General features: G+C 41.4%; 1 protein-coding gene across 1 annotated transcript; it reads left to right on the top strand.

The window, feature by feature from the left end:
- Nucleotides 1-1,324: 1,324 nt before the first annotated feature.
- sf3b1 (splicing factor 3b, subunit 1) lies at nt 1,325-19,886 on the top strand. Its single transcript, XM_032517237.1, is given in 27 exon segments — nt 1,325-1,481; nt 2,826-2,998; nt 3,255-3,356; nt 3,532-3,646; nt 6,004-6,083; nt 6,220-6,411; nt 6,575-7,049; nt 7,253-7,374; nt 7,475-7,672; nt 7,778-7,879; nt 8,248-8,427; nt 8,530-8,616; nt 10,078-10,348; nt 10,813-10,958; nt 11,097-11,231; nt 11,233-11,244; nt 12,469-12,594; nt 14,033-14,254; nt 14,369-14,551; nt 14,643-14,754; nt 14,871-14,991; nt 15,075-15,206; nt 16,412-16,605; nt 16,608-16,683; nt 17,996-18,212; nt 19,431-19,440; nt 19,443-19,886. Coding segments are annotated over 27 exon segments (4,026 nt in total). The 5' UTR covers nt 1,325-1,453; the 3' UTR covers nt 19,658-19,886.
- The last annotated feature ends 5,075 nt before the right edge of the window (nt 19,887-24,961 follow it).

Below are 24,961 nucleotides of genomic sequence, written 5' to 3'. Positions count from 1 at the left end.
TAATGCCAGTAATAATAGTAATATTTGGTTTCTGGGTACCTGGCGATATTTGTTGTGTTTATAGATCCGTTCTTGTTTGATACCTTTGTATATTTTTTAAAGTGAAGAGAGCGATGTGTTTGATAAGTCTCTTTGTGAACTGTCTTGTAAAATCTAAATTAATAACACATTGTTAAAAACAAAACTAATCAAAATCGGAATAGTAATTCCTGATGTATTCACTTGAGCTCTTATTATTTTTTTTAAACATCTTTATTGAAAAAAAAAACAACAATTTAATTAATACGTTTCATTAATAATAATAATAATAATAAGTTTATTTATAATGCACTTTTCATCAATAAATCTCAAAGTGCTACAGGTAAAAAAAAAAAGAGAAAATAAAACCAAAAAGAAAGAATAAAATAATTAAAGCTTTCTTAGAAGAGAGGATAAAAAAAATCTAAATGGACCAAAAGCTTTGTTAAAAAGAAATGTTTTAAGGCCTTTTTTACTGTATTACTGTAAATATCATGAGCCAAAGGAAAAAAATATGACTTAGATGAAAAAAATAAAAAATAGTGTTGATATAACGTATAATGAGAATAATAAACTTTAAAAATACCAATTTATGGCAAGGCATGCAGTTTTGTTGCTTTATTTGAGTGTTTATAAGTTTGAGTTTCTACAATACAGTATATCTATCTACTGTATATTCACAAAACAGTAAAATTGTGGTTAACCTTTGGGATTTTGCATTTATTAGATTAGATTAGATTATGCTGTATTGTCATTGCACAAGTAGGGACAACCAGTACAAGGAAATGCAGCTTTTACATCCAACGAGTAGTCGTCATTAAAGGGCTTTTCCTTTATAGCAGTGCTTAAAAAAGACATTAATACATAATGCAGTATGATCATGTTAGTCCATTAAATAAAGTGCATAGAGTTCTGAGACATCAGACAGTCCATAGTCCATAAAATAGTATATATATATATATAATAATATATATAATTATATATTATAATTATTATATAATATGTAATAGATCATATATCATATACAGAGGTAGTCAGACATATATGTGTAGGCCTTGGAAAAATTTACCAAATAAAACCAATGGTTTTTCAATAAACTAAAATTCAATATTCTCATATAAAAAATATAAAATTAATTATGTATTTTTGTTGTTTTGACGTTGTTTTGACGTTGTTTTGACGTTGTTTTGACGTTGTGGTTCATTTCATTCAGTTCGAGTCCAAAAACTGAATGAAAACAATACACAGTAAAATAAAGATTCTGCTTCATTATTTAAAATAATACATTCGTTTTTCAATATCTATACAAATACAAACGTGTAGGATATAGTTTTTTATTTTCCTTCTTTTATAAAAAGGGGCGTGGTTTATTCTTGGTAACGGGAAGTGTGGATTCACACACTTCCGGTTTCAGACTCGAACAACCACCACCAAAATGGCGAAGATCGCCAAAACGCACGAAGGTAAATTATTTGCAAAACAACACTAAATACCTCCAATTTCCGGTGACTTTTCATGCTAGAATGTGTCACGGGATCATTTGGTTAACGTTGCCGTGTTCGGAGCATATTCCTGTGGATGAATTAGTAGTTTTATAAGGCGATAAGCAGCGGGCCGAGGGACGACGCAACGCGGACGTCTTAGATAATGGCGCCGGTTGGTAGCTTAGCTACGGGCTAGCTAGCTAACGCCAGCTAACGGTAGCTAACGTTAGCTAACGCCAGCTAACGGTAGCTAACGCCAGCTAACGTTAGCTAACGCCAGCTAACGTTAGCTAACGCTAGCTAACGGTAGCTAACGTTAGCTAGCTAGCCCGTAGCTAACGCTAGCTACCGTCAACGTGCAGGAGTTGCCCCTTTACGGATATTTAAATGCAATTTTCGCCACCAGACTCCTCGACGTGATCAGATTAATATCCGATCATATCTTCTAATATGACTAGTACATTACCTAATCATTGTCTATTACTATTGTTGTCGTTCAAATGCGAATACGGGTTTCATTTGGCTAATCCCAGTTAGCATTAGCTTCATAAAATCACAACACTCGACCACACGTTACACATAATGTTACGTGATTAGAGATGGGTAAGAGATATTAGTGTCACGTTAACGGCTTATTGCCTCTGTATCTTGTAATCAGAGCTGGAAAGTATTCAGATCATTTTACGTCATTAAATTAACGTTGTTAATACACACTGTGAAGTAAAAGTACTTAATTCTAGCTAACAAAAGAAGTGGTGGGAGACGTTGGGATCGTTACTTTAGTAAAGTAACGTTGGTTTACCAAGTACAATCAATAAAGGTTAAAAAAAATAAAGAAAAGAGAGAATCAGTGTTGCTATCAGGGACGCTGTAGAGCGCCCTCTGGTGGGCAAACTATGCAAACGCTCACAACATTGACAGTCTGTTTTTATTTAGGTATTGAGTGAATGAGTATTAAAATAAACAGTTTTTATTGTTTCATTTTGTTTTAATTGTCCTTTATAAATGCCAATACTGATAGATTGGGAAATGCATGATATCGCCCCGGCATTATATCGGTCGGGCTCTATTGTAAGTAACTAAACTGTCTGATAAATGCGGTTAGTGCAGTAGAAAAGTACAATGTTTCCCTCGGAGATGTTGTGGCATAGATGTAGAAAATGTTAAAAGTAGTTCACATTTGTACGGTTATTGAAATAAGTTGCGTTCCGCCGCTCCACGTAAGAAATTGGCCTTTTTCACATTTTTGTACCGCAGAGTCAGATTTGTTGGTTGAATATGTAACGTCTCACCCTCTGGTTTATGTTCTTGCTTTCCCTGTAGACATCGAGGCCCAGATCCTGGAGATCCAGGGGATGAAGGCCACCCTGCTGGAGGAGGGAGATCAGGGCGTGGGCCTGGACTCCACCGGCTTCTATGACCAGGAGATCTATGGAGGCAGCGACAGCCGCTTTGCTGGTTATGTCACTTCAATCGCTGCCAATGAACAGGAGGAAGTAAGTATTTTCATTTAGATTTTCATATAATGATTTATCCAGAGTTGTTGCAAAGTCTTTTAATGTAAACTAAAGATCTTCCTTTACCCAACTAGGGTTATAATACTGTTACTTTTTTACTCTTCCCTTATTCTGTCCCAATTCCATAGTTTCCTTTTGGAGCTTGACTGCTCCGCTTTGCTTGTTGCATATGAGCTAGGAGAGTCTTGCCTTTTGGTGAGATTTGACTAGACTCTTGTTTCTTTTCTTTTATCAGGATGAAGAAGAGGACTCGACAACAAGCTTGTTGGGCCAGAAGAAGCCAGGGTACCACGCACCAGTGGCAATACTCAACGCCATTCCTCAGTCAGACGAGCAAGTACGTGTCGATTTATTGGGTCTTAAATGTTATTGATTCATCTCTGTGTTCCTGCTATGAAATACGTTATTATTGAGTTATGTGATAACAAAGAATAAAGTGGAATTCAAGCATCTTCTTGTACTTTTCCGTTTAGAAATACACTTGCGCTTCATACGCCGTCTTTGTTTTGCAGTACGACCCATTTGCGGAGCATCGTCCACCAAAGATCGCAGAGCGGGAAGATGAATACAAAGCCCGGCGCAGACAGATGATCATCTCACCCGAGCGTCTCGACCCTTTTGCAGATGGTAAATTTTTATATTTTTTGACTTCATTACATCTTCCCTATTTGTTCGTCCCCATTTGTTCCCCCTGTTCATGGTTCACTTTTTTGTGGCTCCCATGACTACCAATGGTTTCACACCTGTAGTTTTGCTGTTTAACCCTTCGACCACAATGCAATAGCTTGCTTCCCAGACTTGATGCCTTCCCTGTGGTCATCCTCTGTGGTCCAACAACATTTTGTGTCATTGTACGTTTTCTTCCTAATAAATGATCTACATTTGTATCAACTTTGCAACAAATTTCAGTGTGGGCTCAACGTTTATCTCAAGTATCCTGGTTTGGAAAAATATTTTAAGTTTTATCCTGGTGCGTGCAATACAAATAAATTGAAACCGACTGTAGGGTTACCATGCATTTTCAGTGGGAGAGGTGGTTAGATTCTTCATTGTTCAGTTAATTAATTCACACCTAACAAACGTGGGTCGCAGATAGGTTGTATGTGAGTCGAAGGGTTAACAATCCCATGTTGGCTTCAGCCTAAATAAGGATGGGAAAGGGCAGTGTCCTTTTGTCGTAGCATAGGAGGAGAGGAATTTAAGTTTGAGGGTTAGCTAAGGTGTAATTAACCTGCCAATGAACTGTGCCATGCCATATATATAGTAACTTTAAGTCATAATCTAGGTCAGTTTCTCTTTGTCTGGGCTGTAATTTAAGAGTCTTGTGGTTACTTACAGTAACCACCACCTCTGTTAGCTTGTCAAACTTGGTAGATATGCAAGGTGACAAGTCAGTTATAATCAAGTGTAGCCAGTTTTTCTTATAGACCTGAAGATTAGGCTAATGAATTTATAATTTTTTTAATAATAAATAGATGTAAAAACGGTGCCTGGAAGTGGCAATGTGCGAGTAGACCATGCAATAATCTGACCCAGCTAGTTAATCTTTCTTTCCATTTTTATTGCATCTTCACATTCACCGACAATGTGAGCTTAAATGGCCCGAGTGCTTCAGGCTTGGTCTAGGTAGGGCTTGGTCTAGGTAGGGCTTGGTCTAGGTAGGGCTTGGTCTAGGTAGGGCTTGTCTGAAGCCTGCATGTAGAGAGAGCTCTTTGTACAAAGTTGTTGTGTAAATATATTTCTATTTTTACATCTTTTGTAAAATAGAAATATGTTATCAAAAGAATTGTGTACCACAATACCACAGGCCCATACTAACTGTCCTTAATTTCTCTCCTACAGCAGTACTGTTTTGCCAGTCCTGTACTGCACTCTGTTAAGGGTGCAGCAACTCATCCTGTGTAGGTTATGGGGAACACAGAGAACTGTGAACTTGTCAGTTTGGTCAGGGTCCACTGGCTGCTTGTTTGGGGCCTCTGAGGGGAATCCCAGCCCAGCTACTACAAACCTCACACCCCAAGAGCCTTTTAAAGTTTTTATTATTTGGCTTGTCAATTTCATACAAATTTAGATAAAAATTTAAAAAAAATCCCATGCCTTCATGATGGAAAACAACTGCCCAAATAATTGGCTACATATTTTATCAGTCACCTTTTTGTTCTGAAAATGAAGTCGAGAGCTAAATGTTCAATGACTGGATAATAACCACTGCTGTTATGACAAGTCAATGTGGCTCTGGCATGTCGTATTGTCATATTTTTGACAGTTGGGCTAGATTCATTATCATTTTTTGCCTCATTTTTATATTTAAATGCTAGCGTAGATGCTCACATTTTGTGCAAATGTCATTCCTAGCTGTAGCCTCAAATTCATTACTTCATTTTTAAATGCTAGTATGAACAATTGGGAACTGGACCACATGGTCTCCATATGAATCTTTTTTTCTAGTTTTGTGGTTATACCCCAAGAAGATGCCTTGTTTTTTTGAGTGCTGTAAATCAATGCAACACAGGTGGTATACTGTTGTGTGTGAGTTCAAACCCTTTTCCAAAGTGTTACTAATGGTAAAGAGAAATTTTCTAGGCTTCTTTTCTGCCGGTTGAAGTCAGACTGCAGAGGGACCCTTGGCACTGAAAGTGTACGTATTCTGAAGAGCACAGCCCAGGACCCCTGCATCAGTGATGGCTATAACTTCTTAATCCACTTTAAGAAAGCACCACAACTTCAGCTCTTCTCTCTATGTATCTGCTTGTTTTTCATTAGAATGATATGACCGTATGTAAAAAGAGCCAAATGTATATTTGTATGTAATTTGCTAGGAATGATTTGTGAATCAGCTGTTTATAAAAACAGGAACGTAAGTTAATCTGTTGGTAAAGAGAGTCTGGGTTAGCTGGTTGTGCTTGCTGTGTTTGTAATAACTTGGGTCCCCAGAGTGTATACTGATGAATGTCCTTTGTTCTTGTTCGTGCTCTTTCGCGCAGGGGGCAAAACGCCGGACCCCAAGCTGCAAGTCAGGTCGTACGTGGACGTCATGTTGGAGCAGAACCTGTCAAAAGAGGAGGTGAGCAGCCACTCAAATTTATTCCCACAGATATACACACACACACGCACATATATACTGTCAGATATAGAGTCATGTGTTTTGTTGCAGCACAGTTATCGTTTGTTTTTCTGACGTTGAGCATTTTTACTTGTAGAGAGAGATTCGTCAACAACTGGCAGAGAAGGCCAAATCTGGGGACCTGAAAGCTGTCAACGGGTCCGCTGCCTCACAAGCCGCTGCTGCCGCAAAACGTAAACGTCGCTGGGACCAGACAGCCGACCAAACCCCAACTAATACTACGCCCAAAAAGATTTCCACCTGGGACCAGGCCGACTCCTCCTCTGAGGTGAGCCACTCAGGTTTCCGCTTCTTACTGCTTAGTGGATAACTTAAGCGCCTTGTAAAGGTTCCAGTTAATTCCTCATAAATACTCCAGTATAACGTAACCAGTTGTGGATTCTCTCTCATGTTTTAAATCTCATATTTTCTTTGTTTCTGTTCCCCCGTAGACTCCAGGACACACCCCTGGACACACCCCCGCACACACACCTTCAAGCACCCGATGGGATGAAACCCCTGGCCGCCCCAAAGGCAGCGAGACCCCGGGGGCCACTCCCAGTACCCGCATGTGGGACCCCACTCCCAGCCACACACCTGCTGGCGCTGCCACCCCTGGCAGGGACACGCCCGGCCATGCCACGCCCGGGCACGGTGGTGCCACAGGAAGCGTACGCAAGAACCGCTGGGACGAAACCCCAAAGACCGAAAGGGAGACCCCGGGACACGGGAGTGGCTGGGCAGAAACGCCACGCACAGACAGAGGAGATGAGTCCGTCGGCGAGACTCCGACCCCAGGGGCCAGTAAGAGGAAGTCTCGGTGGGACGAAACCCCCGCCAGTCAGATGGGTTCTTCAACACCACTACTTACCCCAGGAAAAACGCCCATAGGCACGCCAGCTATGAACATGGCTACCCCGACACCAGGTAAATAAGCCCCAAAATTTTGGTACATTATCATTTCTGACTAACTTTTCATCTCTACCATCCTTGTGGTCTTTGTTTGTATTCAGGGAGTTAAAAAAAGAAGAAACCACATTTTCATACGCTATATTGTTATCACAAGCATCCTCAAGCCCCTTGATGGTTTAACTGGTTTTAAAATCTGTTTCTTTGCCTGTTTCCTTCAGGGCACCTCATGAGCATGACTCCAGAGCAGCTGCAGGCGTGGAGGTGGGAGAGAGAGATTGATGAGAGGAACCGGCCTCTCACAGATGACGAGCTTGATGCCATGTTCCCAGAGGGATATAAGGTCCCTTTAATTTATTTATTTTTGCTTCTCTAGTGATGAAAGCATGAGTAAATATAAATGAAAAGTGGTCACACAACTGACAGTCTAATCTTCTTCACAGGTCTTGCCTCCACCAGCAGGCTACGTGCCGATCCGAACTCCGGCCCGTAAGCTGTCGGCCACGCCTACGCCCATCGGAGGCATGACGGGCTTCCACATGCAAGTGGAGGACCGCACCACGAAACAGATGAATGACCAGCCCTCAGGAAACCTCCCCTTCCTCAAACCGGATGACATCCAGTATTTTGACAAACTGCTGGTGAGCATCAAATTTGTGCGCACAACATGCGTAAAAACAGCTGGAATGTTTGTTCTGTCTGAATTTCAACATGTGTGTTAATGGCTAGCTCTGTGTGTTTGTTAGGTTGAGGTGGACGAATCCACACTGAGCCCTGAGGAGCAGAAAGAGAGAAAGATCATGAAGTTGCTGCTGAAAATTAAAAACGGAACACCGCCCATGAGAAAGGTTTGTCACTGTTACTGCCTTACAAATGATTTCCAGTGTCCCTTTTTTATTAACACAGTTCCTAAATGTCTTATATTCTCCTTGAGCTCCATTCATAAATCTGCCAAGGGGTTGGTCATGACATGAAGCACAACAATGGCACCAATGCAAGATCAACACCCAGCACTGAGCCTGCATGTGGCTGCAGTGTGAATATTTGCTTGCTAAAGAATCTCCCTCTCTCAAAGGAGCTGCAGCTTTCAGCAGAGGTTTAAGTGTTGACCATCACGCTGCTGGGAGCCGCAGACAGAAATCTTCCCATCTGTTAAGACTGAAGTCCCTCTGTCTGTCAAGTCTTGGATTAATCCTCTCCCCTCTCTCGTCTCCAGGCCGCTCTGCGTCAGATCACAGATAAAGCTCGTGAATTTGGAGCTGGCCCCCTGTTCAATCAGATCCTGCCATTACTCATGTCGCCCACCCTGGAGGACCAGGAGCGTCATTTGCTGGTTAAAGTCATTGACCGCATTCTCTACAAACTGGATGACCTGGTTCGACCATACGTACACAAGGTGGGCTCCGTGTAAATAAAGAAAAAAATCATCTGTGCTTGTTTCTGTGGATTGTATGTGAGGAACTTTACCAGCTTCACTAACTGTCATCTTTGTGTCCAGATCCTGGTGGTGATTGAGCCCCTGCTGATTGATGAGGACTACTATGCCAGAGTAGAAGGCAGAGAAATCATCTCCAACTTGGCAAAGGTAATGTGGGGCTCTGTTTCTTTTTTTCTTCTTCTTTTTTTTTACACTCAATCCTGCTTCCTGCGAACTATTCTCGCCTGTTGAACCAGTCCGTGGTTCAGATCGGGGCTAGTCGTTCGCTAGATCAACCCCAACACGAGAGCTATCAGACCTGATGTTCATTCCTCGTCTGTTCTCAACCTGCACCCGTTGGTTACAACCAGACATTCAATTGACAGAATTTATTTTTTTATTTTTTTATTGGTTGCCACTGTGAAGTTTGCAGGCTTGTTGACTTCTTGACTTAGGCAAGGCAAGGCAAGGCAGCTTTTTTGTAGAGCACATTTCAGCAACAAGGCAATTCAAAGTGCTTTACACAAATCAGTTAAACAGTAAAACACAAGTAAAAACAGTTAAAAATCACAAGCATTAAAACCGGTAACACACTGAATAGACAGTTAAAAACAAGAGAAACATAAAACACAGAATAAAATTTACAGTGCAGCATAAGAAATTTAAAGAAATGATTAGTCATTTAAAAGAAAGGCGCTCAAATAGAAAGGTCTTCAGCCTTGATTTAAAAGAACTGAGAGTAGCAGCGGATCACAGGTTTTGGGAGTTTATTCCAGATATGAGGAGCATAGAAACTGAAAGCTGCTTCACCCGGTTTAGTTCTGACTGGGGACAGAAAGCAGACCTGTCCCAGATGACCTGAGAGGTCTGGGGGGGTCATAGTGTAGTAGCAGATCAGCAATATATTTTGGACCTAAACCGTTAAGTGATTTATAAACTACAAGAGTACTTTGAAATCAATCTTTGAGACACAGGAAGCCAGTGTAAGACTTCAGAACTGAGTGTAGTGTCCAGTCTCTGGTCTTAGTGAGGACTGGAGCGATGTGATCCAGTCTCTTCTTGGTCTTACTGAGGACTGGAGCGATGTGATCCAGTCTCTTGGTCTTAGTGAGGACTCGAGCAGCAGCGTTCTGAATCAGCTGCAGCTGTCTGATTGATTTTTTAGGGAGCCCTGTAAAGACCCCGTTACGTAGTCAAGTCTACTGAAGATAAAGGCATGGACACGTTTTTCCAAATCCTGTGACACATAGTCCTTTAACCCTTGAATTTTCTTAAGGTGATAGTAGGCTGCCTTTGTAATTGTCTTAATGTGGCTGTTAAGTTCAGGTCTGAGTCCTGACTACACCAAGATTTCTGGCTTTGTCTGTTGTTTTTAACATTGTTGTTTGAAGCTGAGCGCAGACTTTAAATCGTTCCTCTCTTGCTCCAAAACAAAGCAATTACACGTTCTGTTTAAGTTGTAAGTCTGCTGACTGTCTTATACTGACTTATATTAGTTATTCCTGTGTCTTGTCATTTCTGATCATCATTATTTTTTTAAAGCATTTTTGCATCTGATTTAAATTGGTCACTAAATGTCCGGAGATGTAACTCAGATATTTTCCATTTGTCCCCTTCTCTCTGTCTCAGGCTGCCGGTTTGGCTACGATGATCTCCACGATGCGACCTGATATCGACAACATGGACGAGTACGTCAGAAACACCACAGCCCGAGCCTTCGCCGTGGTGGCCTCTGCTCTTGGTATTCCCTCTCTCCTGCCGTTTCTCAAAGCTGTGTGCAAAAGCAAGAAGTCGTGGCAGGCCAGGCACACGGGCATCAAGATCGTGCAGCAGATCGCCATCCTCATGGGCTGCGCAATTCTGCCCCACCTGCGCAGCTTGGTGGAGATCATCGAACACGGTCAGTCATGTTTGCATTTAAGGGTTTTTGCAGGTCCTCGCAGACTATATGCAGTTCATTACAGTCTTTTTTAGGTTTTAATTTCACAACTTATTTTGCATTAAATAGTAATAAGGTGGAGTGTGTGTGTGTGTGTGTGTGTGTGTGTATTAGTACATATGTGTTTGTATGTATATATATGTGTACATATATGTATATGTGTGTGTATATGTGTGTGTATATATATATGTGTGTGTGTGTATATTTTTTTTAATGACAGTTTACAGTTTTTTTTAGTTGTTACATGAATAAATACTAATTATAACTACTAACTAAAATATAAACCCTTATCTGAACCCTAACATGGATTCAAAACGTGCTTTAAATTGTGTAAAACCTGCAGATACAGTTTAATAAACCTTGTCGTAATGTTGCAAATGAAATGTGTTCAACCTCTGACTGCTTTTCACCGTGTGATGCCACAGGTCTGGTGGACGAGCAGCAGAAGGTGAGGACCATCAGTGCCCTGGCTATAGCTGCCCTCGCTGAAGCTGCTACGCCCTACGGTATCGAATCCTTTGACTCGGTCCTCAAGCCGCTCTGGAAGGGTATCAGACAGCACAGAGGAAAGGTAAGAAGCAGAGTTTGTGGAGGGAAGAATGTTGGCTTGCTATAAAGTCTCATTGGGAGCATCAGACAAAAGCATTGATTAATCTACAAGCCGCACTTCGTAAGCAGAGTTTGTATTCACAACACTCTTTGTCACCAGGGTCTGGCTGCGTTCCTGAAAGCTATCGGATACCTGATCCCACTGATGGACGCCGAGTACGCAAACTACTACACCAGAGAGGTGATGCTGATCCTCATCAGGGAGTTCCAGTCCCCTTACGATGAAATGAGAATGGATTGTGCTCAAGGTAGGCGGGGGAAGAATAACTTGTCTTACGATACTCTGTATAGAGGAATATTTGGTATTAGCAAGGACGATGATATCGCCTTGTGGTGTTGTGCTTGTGTGTGGTGGGTGTGTGTTGTGTTGTGTGGGTTGTGGTGTGTGTGTGTGTGTGTGGTGATGTGTGTGTGTGGGTGTTGTTGATTGTGGTGGTGGTGTGTGGTGTGTGTGATGTGTGTGTGTGTGTGCTGATGCTGTAAAGAATTTAAAAATCCAGAAACACAATACAAAACGGATTTCCTAACTTGCCATTTATTAGTTATTTGAGTTTACTCACTAAAATAAAGATATTGATTTTATTGTCACAAGAGAAGGGCAGCTGTGCTAAGAGGTAGCGCGGTTGCCGCCAATCGGAATTGGTGGTTCATCCCGCCCTGTCGTCATTGTCGGTGTCTTGGGCAGACACTGAAACCCAGATTTGCGCATCTAGTGTGAATGTGTTGAGGTGTACTCGAATGAGCACCTGTACGCAAGCCCCGGCCACAGTGTATGAATGTGTGTGAATGGTGAATTTTTCCTGTAGATTTAACAAAAGCGCTTGAGCAGTTGTTGACGGAAAAGCGCTATATAATACAGCAACATTTACATTTACATTTAGAAGAACAGCAAAATATGTTAAATTTCTGGTAAATGTATAAAATGCAAACTTAAGATATGAAACTTCAAGTCCTTTAAACTAATAAATCTGTTGCCAACAGGGTTGTCGTAGAGCGCCCTCTGGTGCAATCCAACACTCATAACATGGTTGACTGTCTCTTTTTAAATATTCATTTATTAGAATCATTTGTCATTATATTATTATTTTTTTAATTGGCCGTTATAAATGCCTATACCGATAGATAGGGAAATGCCTAATATCGGCCCGCTGATATTACAGTTGGGCTCCATTCTGTAGCCAAAAAAAACACGCTTCTACGAACTTACGCTAACTTCCTGCGACTCATTCTCGCCTGTTCAGCCACTACATGGTTGCGTCAGGGCTAGTATGTCGCTAGATGAACACCAACATGAGAATAAGCGGAGCTGACAACTGCGTCTACTCTGTTCTCACCCTGCACCCGTTGGTCACACCGGACTAGTCAGCATTGGGTCGTCATTGGTTGAATGCAAGAGGTCCAAAGAAACGCTGAAACCTTGTCGATGTCCTCAGTGTCTTTCTCTGACCTGCACTTGTGTTTTTGTCTCATAGGTGGTGAAGCAGTGTTGTGGCACTGACGGTGTGGAAGCCAACTACATCAAGACAGAGATTCTGCCCCCCTTCTTCAAGCACTTCTGGCAGCACCGGATGGCTCTGGACAGGCGCAACTACAGACAGGTTGGCAAACAGAAGTTCACGTTTAACTCAAGATGCCTAAAAATATCTTACAAGGACTTGGATGTCCAGTCCTGCGACACAGTTGTCTCTCTTACCTTTTTACATGTGATTTAAATTAAAGTAAATATTATCAGATGTTTAAAAAAAACACAAAAACATCAACAACCCTTGAACTACTTAATATCAACGTGCCACTGCCTGTCTTTATTAGATTAAGATGTAGGCTGCTTCCTGCGAACTATTCTCGCCTGTTGAACCAGTCCGTGGTTCAGATCAGGGCTAGTCGTTCGCTAGATCAACCCCAACACGAGAGCTATCAGACCTGATGTTCGTTCCTCGTCTGTTCTCAACCTGCACCCGTTGGTTACAACCAGACTTTCATATGAATTTGTATCATGTCTCATAATGGTTATGCAGATTACATAATAAAAATGCTGTGGTTTGATGCGTGCTGCTTTAATTAATGTCAATAGCCTGAGCTAACTACACAAAATATCCACTGTTGGTATAGTTGTGGCATTATATATTTTTGCCTAAACTCAAAACAACCAAGTACAAACAATAGTTTCACCATACTGTGGGGCTTTTACTGTTCACCAGCTCACTCTTTAACCCTCTGAGCCCGAGACACTCGCCCACGAGTAAAAAAGTACCTTTGATTCATAGTTTAATAACTTTTGAACCATACAAGTTTGGTTTCGTTTAAATCCTGACGTTTTCAGGTTTACGGAGGCCTTTTCCGGGTCTTTCTAGCCTCTACAGGGGGTTTCTATCCAGCCTGGAACTTCAGCCTCTTTGGGCTTTAAATCCATACTGTTATATCCAAGATTGATCCACTTTATGTCCATAATTCATCGCGTTTTGGCTCATTTTCTGCCGCTGGATCGCTCCTCCGTCTCTCTCTCTGGCTGTCCTGTCTATTTTTCAGGAAGTACATGCCCATATATGGGAGATAAAGGCACACTCTTGTATGGAAGGCCAGAGGGGACAAAAAGGCCTATATATACTCTATGGAAGGCCAAATAATGCACTATTTAGACACATATTTGCTTGTATAATTGCATATTGCTGTGGGTGTAATATCAATAAATATGACATTCATTCATTCATTTATTTATTTATTTATCTTTAAGGCCCTACAACCATTTTTAACATGCAAGTGACCTCACTGCAACCCAAATATTCCAATAGCCCAGTTTGTCCTAAAGAAAATATGTTCATATCTTGACTGTAGACAACAGGGTTGATGTTTTACAAGCTTTTTTATAAAATAAATCCAGATGGAAATTAAACTGTAAAAATGGCCTCAGGGCCCCCAGGGTTAAACAAGAAATGTTGTGATCTTAAGTTTTTTTTTTGGGTGTGGGGTGTATGGGTTTTTCTACCACACGTCATTTTGAACCGTCTTTCTCTCTCTCTCTCCCCCCCCCCCAAACAGTTGGTGGACACCACAGTGGAGCTGGCCAACAAAGTGGGCGCAGCAGAGATCATTTCGCGCATCGTTGATGACCTGAAAGATGAGGCAGAGCAGTACAGAAAGATGGTGATGGAGACCATCGAGAAGATCATGGGCAACCTGGGTGCAGCTGACATCGACCACAAGCTGGAGGAGCAGTTGATCGACGGTATCCTGTACGCCTTCCAGGAACAGACAACAGAGGTGAGGGGGGTGGGGGACGAAAACCATGCAAAGTCGAGATTTTCGAGAATAAGGTGAACCCTGTCTTTGCGGAGTGTTTCTGGTTTGTTAATTTCAACCCCTGATTGCCTCCAGGACTCTGTGATGCTTAATGGGTTTGGCACGGTGGTGAATGCCCTCGGGAAGCGTGTGAAACCCTACCTGCCTCAGATCTGCGGTACGGTGCTGTGGCGTCTCAACAACAAGTCCGCCAAAGTCCGTCAGCAGGCTGCCGACCTGATCTCCCGCACGGCCGTGGTCATGAAGACTTGCCAGGAGGTAAACCATAACGACACACGCAGACTTGGAAGACACAACCATAAAAGTTATCTTAGAAACTAATGGCTGTTGTGTTTGTCCGTCACTGCAGGAAAAGCTGATGGGTCACTTGGGAGTGGTGCTGTACGAGTACCTGGGAGAGGAGTACCCGGAGGTGCTGGGTAGCATCCTGGGAGCATTGAAGGCCATCGTTAACGTTATCGGTATGAATCCTCATTGCGTCAACAATCGGTGCATGTTCAAGGATGCAGCTTTGGTTCAGGGTTTTATTAAAGGAAACTCTTGGATAGCTGTTGGATAATTTTTCTTTTCATTTCAGGTATGCACAAGATGACTCCGCCAATCAAAGACCTGCTTCCTCGTTTGACTCCCATCCTGAAGAACAGACACGAGAAGGTGCAGGAGAACTGTATCGACCTTGTGGGCAGGATCGCTGACAGGTGGGTCAAATAAAGCTTCAGATTGGCATCACGTTGTGGTGAATTGATAGTATATGTATCCTAACTTGTTGTGTATATTTTAGGGGAGCTGAATATGTGTCAGCCAGGGAGTGGATGAGGATTTGTTTTGAGCTGCTGGAGCTGCTGAAGGCTCACAAAAAGGCCATCCGCAGAGCTACCGTCAACACGTTTGGTTACATTGCCAAAGCCATCGGGTGAGTGCCATCGAGATCTTCATAAATACAAATGTTTAATTTTCTCTTTTCAGGGAATGCGCAGCATTGAATTTTATTTCATTAAATTGTTGTACTAATTCTCATAAGTCTCTAAAAGGAATTATTCATTGCATACAGCTTAAAAGTACTGAAAAAAACTTAAAGGTCCCATGACATGGTGGTCTTTTGATGCTTTTATATAGACCTTAGTGGTCCCTAATAATGGACTGAAGTCTCTTTAATAGACCTTAGTGGTCCCTAATACTGTATCTGAAGTCTCTTATATAGACCTTATGGTCCCTAAACGGTATCTGAAGTCTCTTATATAGACCTTAGTGGTCCCTATAATGGATCTGAAGTCTCTTTATATAGACCTAGTGGTCCCTAATACTGATCTGAAGTCTCTTATAGAAACTTAGTGGCCCTATACTGTATCTGAAGTCTCTTTATATAGACCTTAGTGGTCCCCTAATACATGGTATCTGAAGTCTCTTTATATAGACTTAGTGGTCCCTAATACTGTATCTGAAGTCTCTTATATAGGCCTGAGTGGTTCCCTAATACTGTATCTGAAGTCTCTTTATATAGACCTAGTGGTCCCTAATATGTATCTGAAGTCTCTTTATATAGACCATTAGTGGTCCCTAATACTGTATCTGAAGTCTCTTTATATAGACCTTAGTGGTCCCTAATACTGTATCTGAAGTCTCTTTATATAGACCTTAGTGGTCCCCTAATAGATCTGCAATCTGGGGGGCTTGACAACTGCCACTTGTTTGTTTGGGTGGGCCAGATTCTCTGGGCGAAGAAAAGAAGAGAAAGGGGAGGTAACCTTCAGTCTTAGTGACCTCATAAGGGGCCAGATTCCGATCGCCCAGACTGAGCTTTATTTTCTAAAGGCAGAGCAGGATACCCAGGGCTCGGTTTACACCATCTCTCATAACTAGCACATGGGGGAACATATAATGTTTATAAAAAAAACTCAAAGTGAAATGTTCATGCCATGGGACCTTTTAAATGAAGGAAGGAATTCATCAATCTTTCATACTTTGCATCGTAGTAAAAGTTTTATGAAATGTGTTTTTATGTGCTATTAAATGTCTTAAATTACCTTGAAGCTGGCAGAAACCCTGTAAATGTTGGTGTTTTTTTAATAAAAGAAATATCTACAATGTATTCTTACCAACCGTTCCTCCTCCTCTCAGCCCCCACGATGTCTTGGCCACGCTGCTCAACAACCTCAAGGTCCAGGAGCGTCAGAACCGAGTCTGCACCACCGTGGCCATCGCCATCGTGGCCGAGACCTGTTCCCCGTTCACCGTGCTGCCGGCGCTCATGAACGAGTACCGCGTGCCGGAGCTCAACGTGCAGAACGGCGTGCTCAAGTCCCTCTCCTTCCTGTCGAGTACATCGGAGAGATGGGCAAAGACTACATCTACGCCGTCACACCGCTGCTGGAGGACGCGCTCATGGACCGGTGAGTCTGCGGACGAGGGTTTCTGTGTCCTCAGTTTTCCTAAGAGGCCAGTTTATGGTTCAACGTAGCTACGTGGAGAGACGAGCCTACGGCGTAGCCTGACGTGCAGCTCTCAAACAATCTAACTACACGTCACGGCAACGCAGACTGCAACAACTCTGATTGGTCTGCTCGGCCGTGGCTTAGTAGCGTAGCATTTTACCTCTACTCATTTCCTGGTTCTCCTTCTCCATAAACATGAAATCGAGGAGAGGGTTAACTTTCCCTGCTACAAATCACCGGCCGTGGTCAGAAAGCACAGAAGAGAAGCTTCTTCTCTCACTAGACCTCTATAGTCATTACTGCTAACTGAAGCTAACCACCCTCGCTCTCTACACACACACACACACACACACACACACACGTATATAGGTACATACACACATACCTGCCCTGCTATTCTCTTAACCCTTGTGTTGTCTTCCCGTTAACCATGAACTTGTCCTTCCAGGTCAAAATAGATTTTTCAAAAAAAAATTCTGTGCTTTTCTGATGTTTGTCATTTTTTTGTGATTTATTTGTCACTTTTTTCATGCTTTTGGTGCTTTTTTTAAAACCTGAGCTGGTTTACTAATAGGTTTTACACTATTCTTGGAATTTATGGTACAAAACCTAATTTCCACCAAATTAAACACAAGTTTTTAGTTAAAAAGGCAAAAATTATGAATTATTTTGACTAATAGTTCAGATCAGAGGATGTTGAGTGGATCACAGATTGGGTAGATGTCAAAGTTTAGTCCAGATACTGTTTGGAAAAAAATTCAAATGCTATAAGACTAAATAAAAAAAACCCAAATATTTCACTGAAAGTAATGTTGTATGGAATCATCCATGTTATTTTTGGGCAATTTGATTGAAAGAAATCTAATATTTCTGATATAAAACACTTTGAAAACAGGTCAATTTGACCCGAGGACAACACAAGGGTTAAATCTAAATTCTTGTGACAGTTGAGTATTATGAAGCAAGTTACTGGTCACACACACACACACACACACACACACACACACACACACACACACACACACACACACGTATATAGGTACATACACACATACCGGCCCTGCTATTCTTAGAGAGTATAATGTTCGGCCACTAACGTAGGAAAGCTCTGCATGGAGCATCAGCTGAAGCATACATCCTGCTTTAGCTTTCTCTCTACACTTATCTTGTAAAAACGGAGTGATCGTTCCACTGTACAACGTAAATAAACACGGTGCGTCTGGTGTACAATTTCCTCCAATAACCGTTGACCGTGTGTGTCTTCCTGCAGAGACCTGGTCCACCGACAGACGGCCAGCGCCGTGGTCCAGCACATGTCCCTGGGGGTCTACGGTTTCGGCTGTGAAGACTCCCTCAACCACTTGCTGAACTACGTGTGGCCCAACGTGTTTGAGACGTCGCCTCACGTGATCCAGGCGGTGATGGGCGCCCTGGAGGGGCTGAGGGTCGCCATCGGGCCCTGCCGCATGCTGCAGTACTGCTTACAGGTGAGGACCAGGGGTCAGCTCTAGTGGGAACATGGACGCCCGATATAGAGCATACGGAAGAACTACAAATTGAAGTTAATGATGATTCGTCAGTGACTGGTGACAAAAACCTGTTTCAATTTGAATGAATTTTTAAAAATACAACATGTATCTGCAGTCTGGCTTTCACCAGACCAAGCTCAATCTCATGTATCTGTAGATTTTATCAAAATAAGTTCAATTTTTTATGATAGCAATTTTAGCAACATATAGCAATATAACTTGCAACAGATTAGTTTTTTTTATTTTTTGAGAATATGCTTGCTTTTCTACATTTGATATAATTAAAATTAGACAATAAAATGTAGCCTTTTGTGCTACTTGATTAGAAAAATAACAAATTGTTGCATTTGAGCACCGGTCGCTTATGTCCTTATTTGTGGTATAAAAGGAACAATTGATAAGTTAAAAAAGAATCCAGACTTGTTGTTAATAGCTATAATTTTAGAATTAGGGGATGTGTTTTGGTTTTGTGAATAAAGAAATGCACAGGATGGGGACAGCACAACTGGTTCCACTTAGTTTCATACGATAATGCTCTGAGGAAGGAAATATGTTGCAACAGTAAAACGGTTTTGAAAACTGTTTAATTTCATAACAAGAGTTATCTGGAGACCCTTTACAGATAGAGCAGGTCTAGACCAGATAGAGCAGGTCTAGACCAGATAGAGCAGGTCTAGACCAGATAGAGGAGGTCTACACCACACTCCAGAATTTACAAGGACCCAACAGGTCTAGTAGTTTCCTCCAGAGCAGCAACAGGGCCACAGTGGAGAGGAAAAACTTCTTTTAGGGGAAACCTCGGACAGACCCAGACCCAGGCTCAGACCCAGACTCTTGTAGCCGGTGTCTGACGACCGTTTGGGGTTAGAATGAAGAGTGGAATAACAGCACAAAAATATAAAAATTAAATAGTAGTTTCTTTTGTAGCATAGCAGGTGCACTGTGCACGTTACAGGCACACGTGTGTGTGTGTGGTGTGTGTGTGTGTGTGTGTGTGTGTGTGTGTGGTGTGTGTTGTGTGTGTGTGTGTGTGTGTGTTGTGTGTGTGTGTGTGTGTGTGTGTGTGTGTGTGTGTGTGTGTGTTGTGTGTGTGTGTGTGTGTGTGTGTGTGTGTGTTTGTTGTTAAAGTTGAACGTCCCTGTGACTAAGCCTCTCGTCACCGTGTGTCCTCTCCAGGGTTTGTTCCATCGGCCAGGAGGTGCGCAGACGTCTACTGGAAGATCTACACTCTCCATTTCATCGGCTCGCAGGACGCCCTCATCGCTCACTACCCGCAGGTCTACAACGACGACAAGAACATGTACGTCCGCTACGAACTAGCTACTACGTCTTGTAAATATGAATTCACTGCTCTCCACTTTTCTCTCCTCCCCTCAACTTTCCCTCTACATTGTCGTCTCTAACCCCGGTCCAGGACTGAGCAACTCTTTATTTAGCAACTGTGATGTTTCCCCGGGTGAAGCGGTCCAACACGGGCCGCGATCCGCCCGTTTGGTGCCGCTTTACTGACGCTGAATTGAAAAATGAGCATGTAACTAGGAGAAATAAGAGGAACATTGTAGAGGGTGTATGTATTTTCTTTTTTTTTTTACTCTGTAACCTGTAAGGAATGGCCGAGGTCAAAAGAGCCTTGATGTGAAAAATGAAGAGCAAGTCATCACGATGTTTTAAATATTTGGTTTATTTTTTTTGTTTGTGTATGGATGGGCCTTTCTACCGCCTGCTCCCTTTACACACCTTCTCCCCGTGTCCCACCTCGGTTCTTATTCCACTGTTGCTTTATTTCACCGAATAAAAGATTTTGTGTAGAAAACTTGAGTTCTGTGTTTTGAGTTTTCTTTTCTTTACACAACTTGAACTGTGCGTAAATATGGACGTTAATACACATGAATTGTAGCCAGTGTTTTCCCTAGGTTGGTGGATGACTTAAGTTCACATATTTGGGGACACGCACTGAAGAAAATATTACTTTATTTCAATTAAACGTACAATTTCACATAATCGAACCCATTAATATTATTTACTATAGTGTTCATGGTTGGAGAAGCTAGAGCGATCAATAACACCGAGCTCGGTGATAAGTTATTACTCCTCCACAACAAAGTGTTTTTATACAAAATGTGGATTTCGTCACCAATTGCCCAAAAATAACATGGATGATTACATACGTTGTTCAGGTGGCATTAATGATTTCATTTAATTTGGTGGTGTTTTAATTTATCTTATAGCATTTTATTCGTTTTTTTTTTAGGTTTCAAACCAGTCCAGACTAACTTTGGACCTCTACCAATCTGCGAGCCCACTCACACTCCTCTGGATCTTAACTAGTAGTCACATAATTCATAATTTCTTCTTTTTAACCTAAATCGTTTTGTATTTTACATAAACGAGGTTGGTTGACCATGAATTCCCAGAATAAGTGTAAACCTGTATTAAACCAGCTCAGGTATTTTATAAAAAGCTGAAAAAGTGACAAACAGAAAAAAAACACAAAAACATCAGACAAAGCAAAACAACAAAATATTATTTTTAAATTTGACCTGGAAGGGCAAGTTCATGGTAACAGGAAGACAACACAAGGGTTAATAGAGGATTATCATTTGTGCTCTCCTATGCCAAAAAGAAGCATTGTGCACGAGCGACTGCTTTTGTAGAACAGCCAATAGAAATGCTCTCTCGCTTAAATAACCTGCGATTGGCCAAAGTCTCCCGTCATGGGCTTCTGAAGCCTAATGATGGAGCCGAGGTGACGTGGACCACTTGAATAACAAAATGCTGAAAGGTTATTGTTTTATCAAAGACCGCTGTCCCCTTTTAACCGCATGGCCATTGTCCACTTCCATACCCATACGGAGGTACAAATTGGGAATTCACGTGGCCTTAAAAAAACACAACCACGCATGACCGCTCATATAAAAACAATGGAAGAAGAAGAAATCCTCCCCCACTCCCGCCCATTCTCTCACCACTGTTGCACCGCCAGTTTCCCGTGCTCTGACCCAGATCCCCGGCAGACCGGGATGCAGAAGATGGCCCTTTAAAACTAGAGGAAAACGTTCTATTGTGTGCGCCCAGTTGCCGGTACAGTTGGTTCACAGTCACCACATTTGGTTGAGCAGCAGCTCATCTGACCCGGGTCAAACATCCTCATCTGACCCGGGTCAAACATCCTCATCTGACCCAGGTCAAATATCCTCATCTGACCCGGGTCAAACATCCTCATCTGACCCGGGTCAAATAGCCTCATCTGACCCGGGTCAAACATCCTCATCTGACCCGGGTCAAACATCCTCATCTGACCCGGGTCAAACATCCTCATCTGACCCGGGTCAAACATCCTCATCTGACCCGGGTCAAACATCCTCATCTGACCCGTCAATAGCCCTCGTCTGACCCGGTCAATATCCTCATCTGCACGGGTCAAACATCCTCATCTGACCCGGTCAACCATCCTCATCTGACCGCGGTCAAAACATCCTCAATCTGACCCGTCAACTCCTGCTGTGGGTTGGTTTGCTCGAGTCTGATTTGTTGAACGCATGATTTAATCATTTATCATGTATCAGTTTTAAGGGAAATGTAATCTCATGTCTCCATTCTGTGAATAATTTAAATAGGTCCTGTGGTTGTGTTTGAGTATTATGAATGTTATGTCCATTATTTTGGCTGTTTTTTCGTTCTGTTGCATCATTGAATGTTGTTTGTTTGCTGGTGGGTTTTATGTAAGTTATGCACGGCAATGGAGAGCTGCACAAGTTTGGCTGGACTCCAGAAAGAAAGCCATGGCTACGGCCCCAGCTAATGTAATCCCAATAACCATATCAATCATGCAATCTAATCATCATCAATCAGTTATTGTATAGCACTTCACAATAGCGAAAGGTGGCTTTACAACAAAGCCATAACACTACATAACACATACAAAAACATACAGATTTCATTAAAGTGCTGTAGTGGTGCAGCGCTGCAGACGTTAAATGTCATAATGCATGATCGTGGCCCTCTAAGGCTGCTCTGAATGCTAACTTCAGCATGCTCTCAATACTTAAACCAGGGTCTTCAACGTCCGCAAACCCCTAGGGGGTCCGCGGAGGTACTGCAAGGTGTCGCGAAAGTTTTGCAATTTTTTTCCACTAAGTGAAATGTCTTTAAATCTCCACATTAACATGAATTCAACACACTGTATTAAACAGATAAATGTAGGCAGAGATGTCTTCATCATCAATGCACACATGCACTATAGGACCAGTTTTGATAAACACTGTTATACATATATATATAATTAGGGTCCCCTCTCCATCTCGCCATCAGTTTGGGGGCCTTGGCCGGAAAACGTTGAAGGACCCGACTTAAACATTGTAACTCTTAAAATCATTCACGAAAAACAACCACCAGACCTGTCTTGTAGCCGATCAAAGTTTTCTTCAAACTGTCATTATCAGTGTGTAGCTTGCTAGCTCCAAGTTGTTGTTTTGCCCAAGTGAATGATTTTGACATGGCAACACACAGATGTCACGCTTTTTATCCTGGAAATATATTTTGTGACTTGCAGTGGTGTTTTGATGTTTTTTTTTTTTTTATTATGTTTCAAGACTCAATAAGAGCCTCTTCGGTGTCCTTCCCTTTATAACCTTTGGATGCATCTCCATGAAGAATACATTGTGTGTGTGTGGTGGTGTGTGTGTGGTGTGTGTGTGTGTGTGTGTGTGTGTGTCGTGTGTGTGTGTGTGTGGGTTTTTTGGTTTGTGTGTGGTGTGTGTGTGTGTGTGGTGTGGTGTGTGTGTGTGTGGGTGTGTGTGTGTGTTGTGTGTGTGTGCAACACTGGGAGGTAACCTGCCCCTGGGGGTAGATGTCTGTGATTAAAAATATTTCCACATGAAACACTGTGTACATGAAATACACGGCATTAATGTAGTGGAATCATAATCTGAGCCTGAAGACAGAAAACAACGAACTTTAAAAAGCTTACAAGTTTGTTTTTGTTTAAATGCAAGACCAGTCTGTGATTTTGCATGTTTTACCATTGTCTCAACTATCATAATATATTATATTAATATATATAAACTACTTAAAACTTAGTTTGACTTCTGACTTGGTTAGTCAGTAGTTTTAGCTAACATAGAACTGTTTAGTCAGTAGTTTTAGCTAATGTTAGAACTGTTTAGTCAGTAGTTTTTGCTAACTCCATAACTGTTTAGTTAGTAGTTTTAGCTACTCCTAGAACTGTTTGTCAGTAGTTTTAGCTAATCTTGAACTGTTTAGTCAGGTAGTTTTTAGCTAACTACTAGGAACTGTTTAGTCAGTAGTTTTAGTTAACTTGTGTTTGAACTGTTTTTTTAGTCGTAGTTTTAGCTAACTACAGAACTGTTTAGTTATTTTTAGCTAACTATGACTGTTTAGTCAGTAGTTTTAGTTAACTACCAGAACTGTTTTAGTCAGTAGTTTTAGCTAACTACTAGAACTGTGTTTAGTCGTAGTTTTAGCTAACTAGGAACTGTTTTAGTCAGTTTTTAGCTAACTGTTATAAACTGTTGTTAGTCAGTAGTTTTAGCTAACTTTACGAGACTGTTTAGTCGTAGTTTTAAGTTACTTGACTGTTTCAGTCAGTAGTTTTAGCTAACTCTAGAACTGGTTTAGTCAGTAGTTTTAGCTAACTGTTAGAACTGTTTAGTCAGTCCGTTTTAGTTAACTACTGACTGGTTAGTCATATTTAGCTAACTACTAAACTGTAGTCAGTCAGTTTAGCTCACAACTAGAACTGTTTAGTCAGTAGTTTTTAGCTAACTGTTAGACTGTTTAGTCAGTAGTTTTAGCTAACTACTAGAACTGTTTAGTCAGTAGTTTTAGCTAACTACTAGAACTGTTTAGTCAGTAGTTTTAGCTAACTACTAGAACTGTTTAGTCAGTAGTTTTAGCTAACTACTAGAACTGTTTAGTCAGTAGTTTTAGCTAACTACTAGAACTGTTTAGTCAGTAGTTTTAGCTAACTACTAGAACTGTTTAGTCAGTAGTTTTAGCTAACTGTTAGAACTGTTTAGTCAGTAGTTTTAGCTAACTACTAGAACTGTTTAGTCAGTAGTTTTAGCTAACTACTAGAACTGTTTAGTCAGTAGTTTTAGCTAACTATTAGAACTGTTTAGTCAGTAGTTTTAGCTAACTACTGAGAACTGTTTAGTCAGTAGTTTAGTTAACTGTTTAAAACTGTTTAGTCAGGTATTTTAGCTACAAGACTGTTTTAGTCATAGTTTTAGCTCACACTAGTAAACTGTTTAGTCGTAGTTTTAGTTAACTACCAGAACTGTTTAGTCAGTATGTTTAGCTAACTATAGGACCTGTTTAGTCGTAGTTTTAGCTACTAACTAGAACTGTTTAGTCATAGTTTTAGCTAACTACTATATACTGTTTAGTCAGTAGTTTTTAGTGTACTACCGAACTGTTTCAGTAGTTTTAGCTAACTATAGAACTGTTGTGTTAGGTCTTAGTTTTAGTATAGGACTGTTTAGTCAGTATTTTAGCTAACTACTAGAGACTGTTTAGTCAGTAGTTTTAGCTAACTATTAGAACTGTTTAGCTTAGTTTTATAACAGATGTTAGCATTATTTTAGCTACATAAACTGTTTTAGTCAGTATTTAGCTAACATTCTAGGTTTGAGTCAGTAGTTTAGCTACTACTAGAAACTGTTTAGTCAGTAGTTTTAGCTAACTAT

This window comes from Etheostoma spectabile, chromosome 5, assembly GCF_008692095.1.
Source record: "Etheostoma spectabile isolate EspeVRDwgs_2016 chromosome 5, UIUC_Espe_1.0, whole genome shotgun sequence".
NCBI lineage: Eukaryota > Metazoa > Chordata > Actinopteri > Perciformes > Percidae > Etheostoma > Etheostoma spectabile.
The sequence above is the reverse complement of the archived record's forward strand: the minus strand, read 5'-3'. Positions and strand labels throughout refer to the sequence as shown.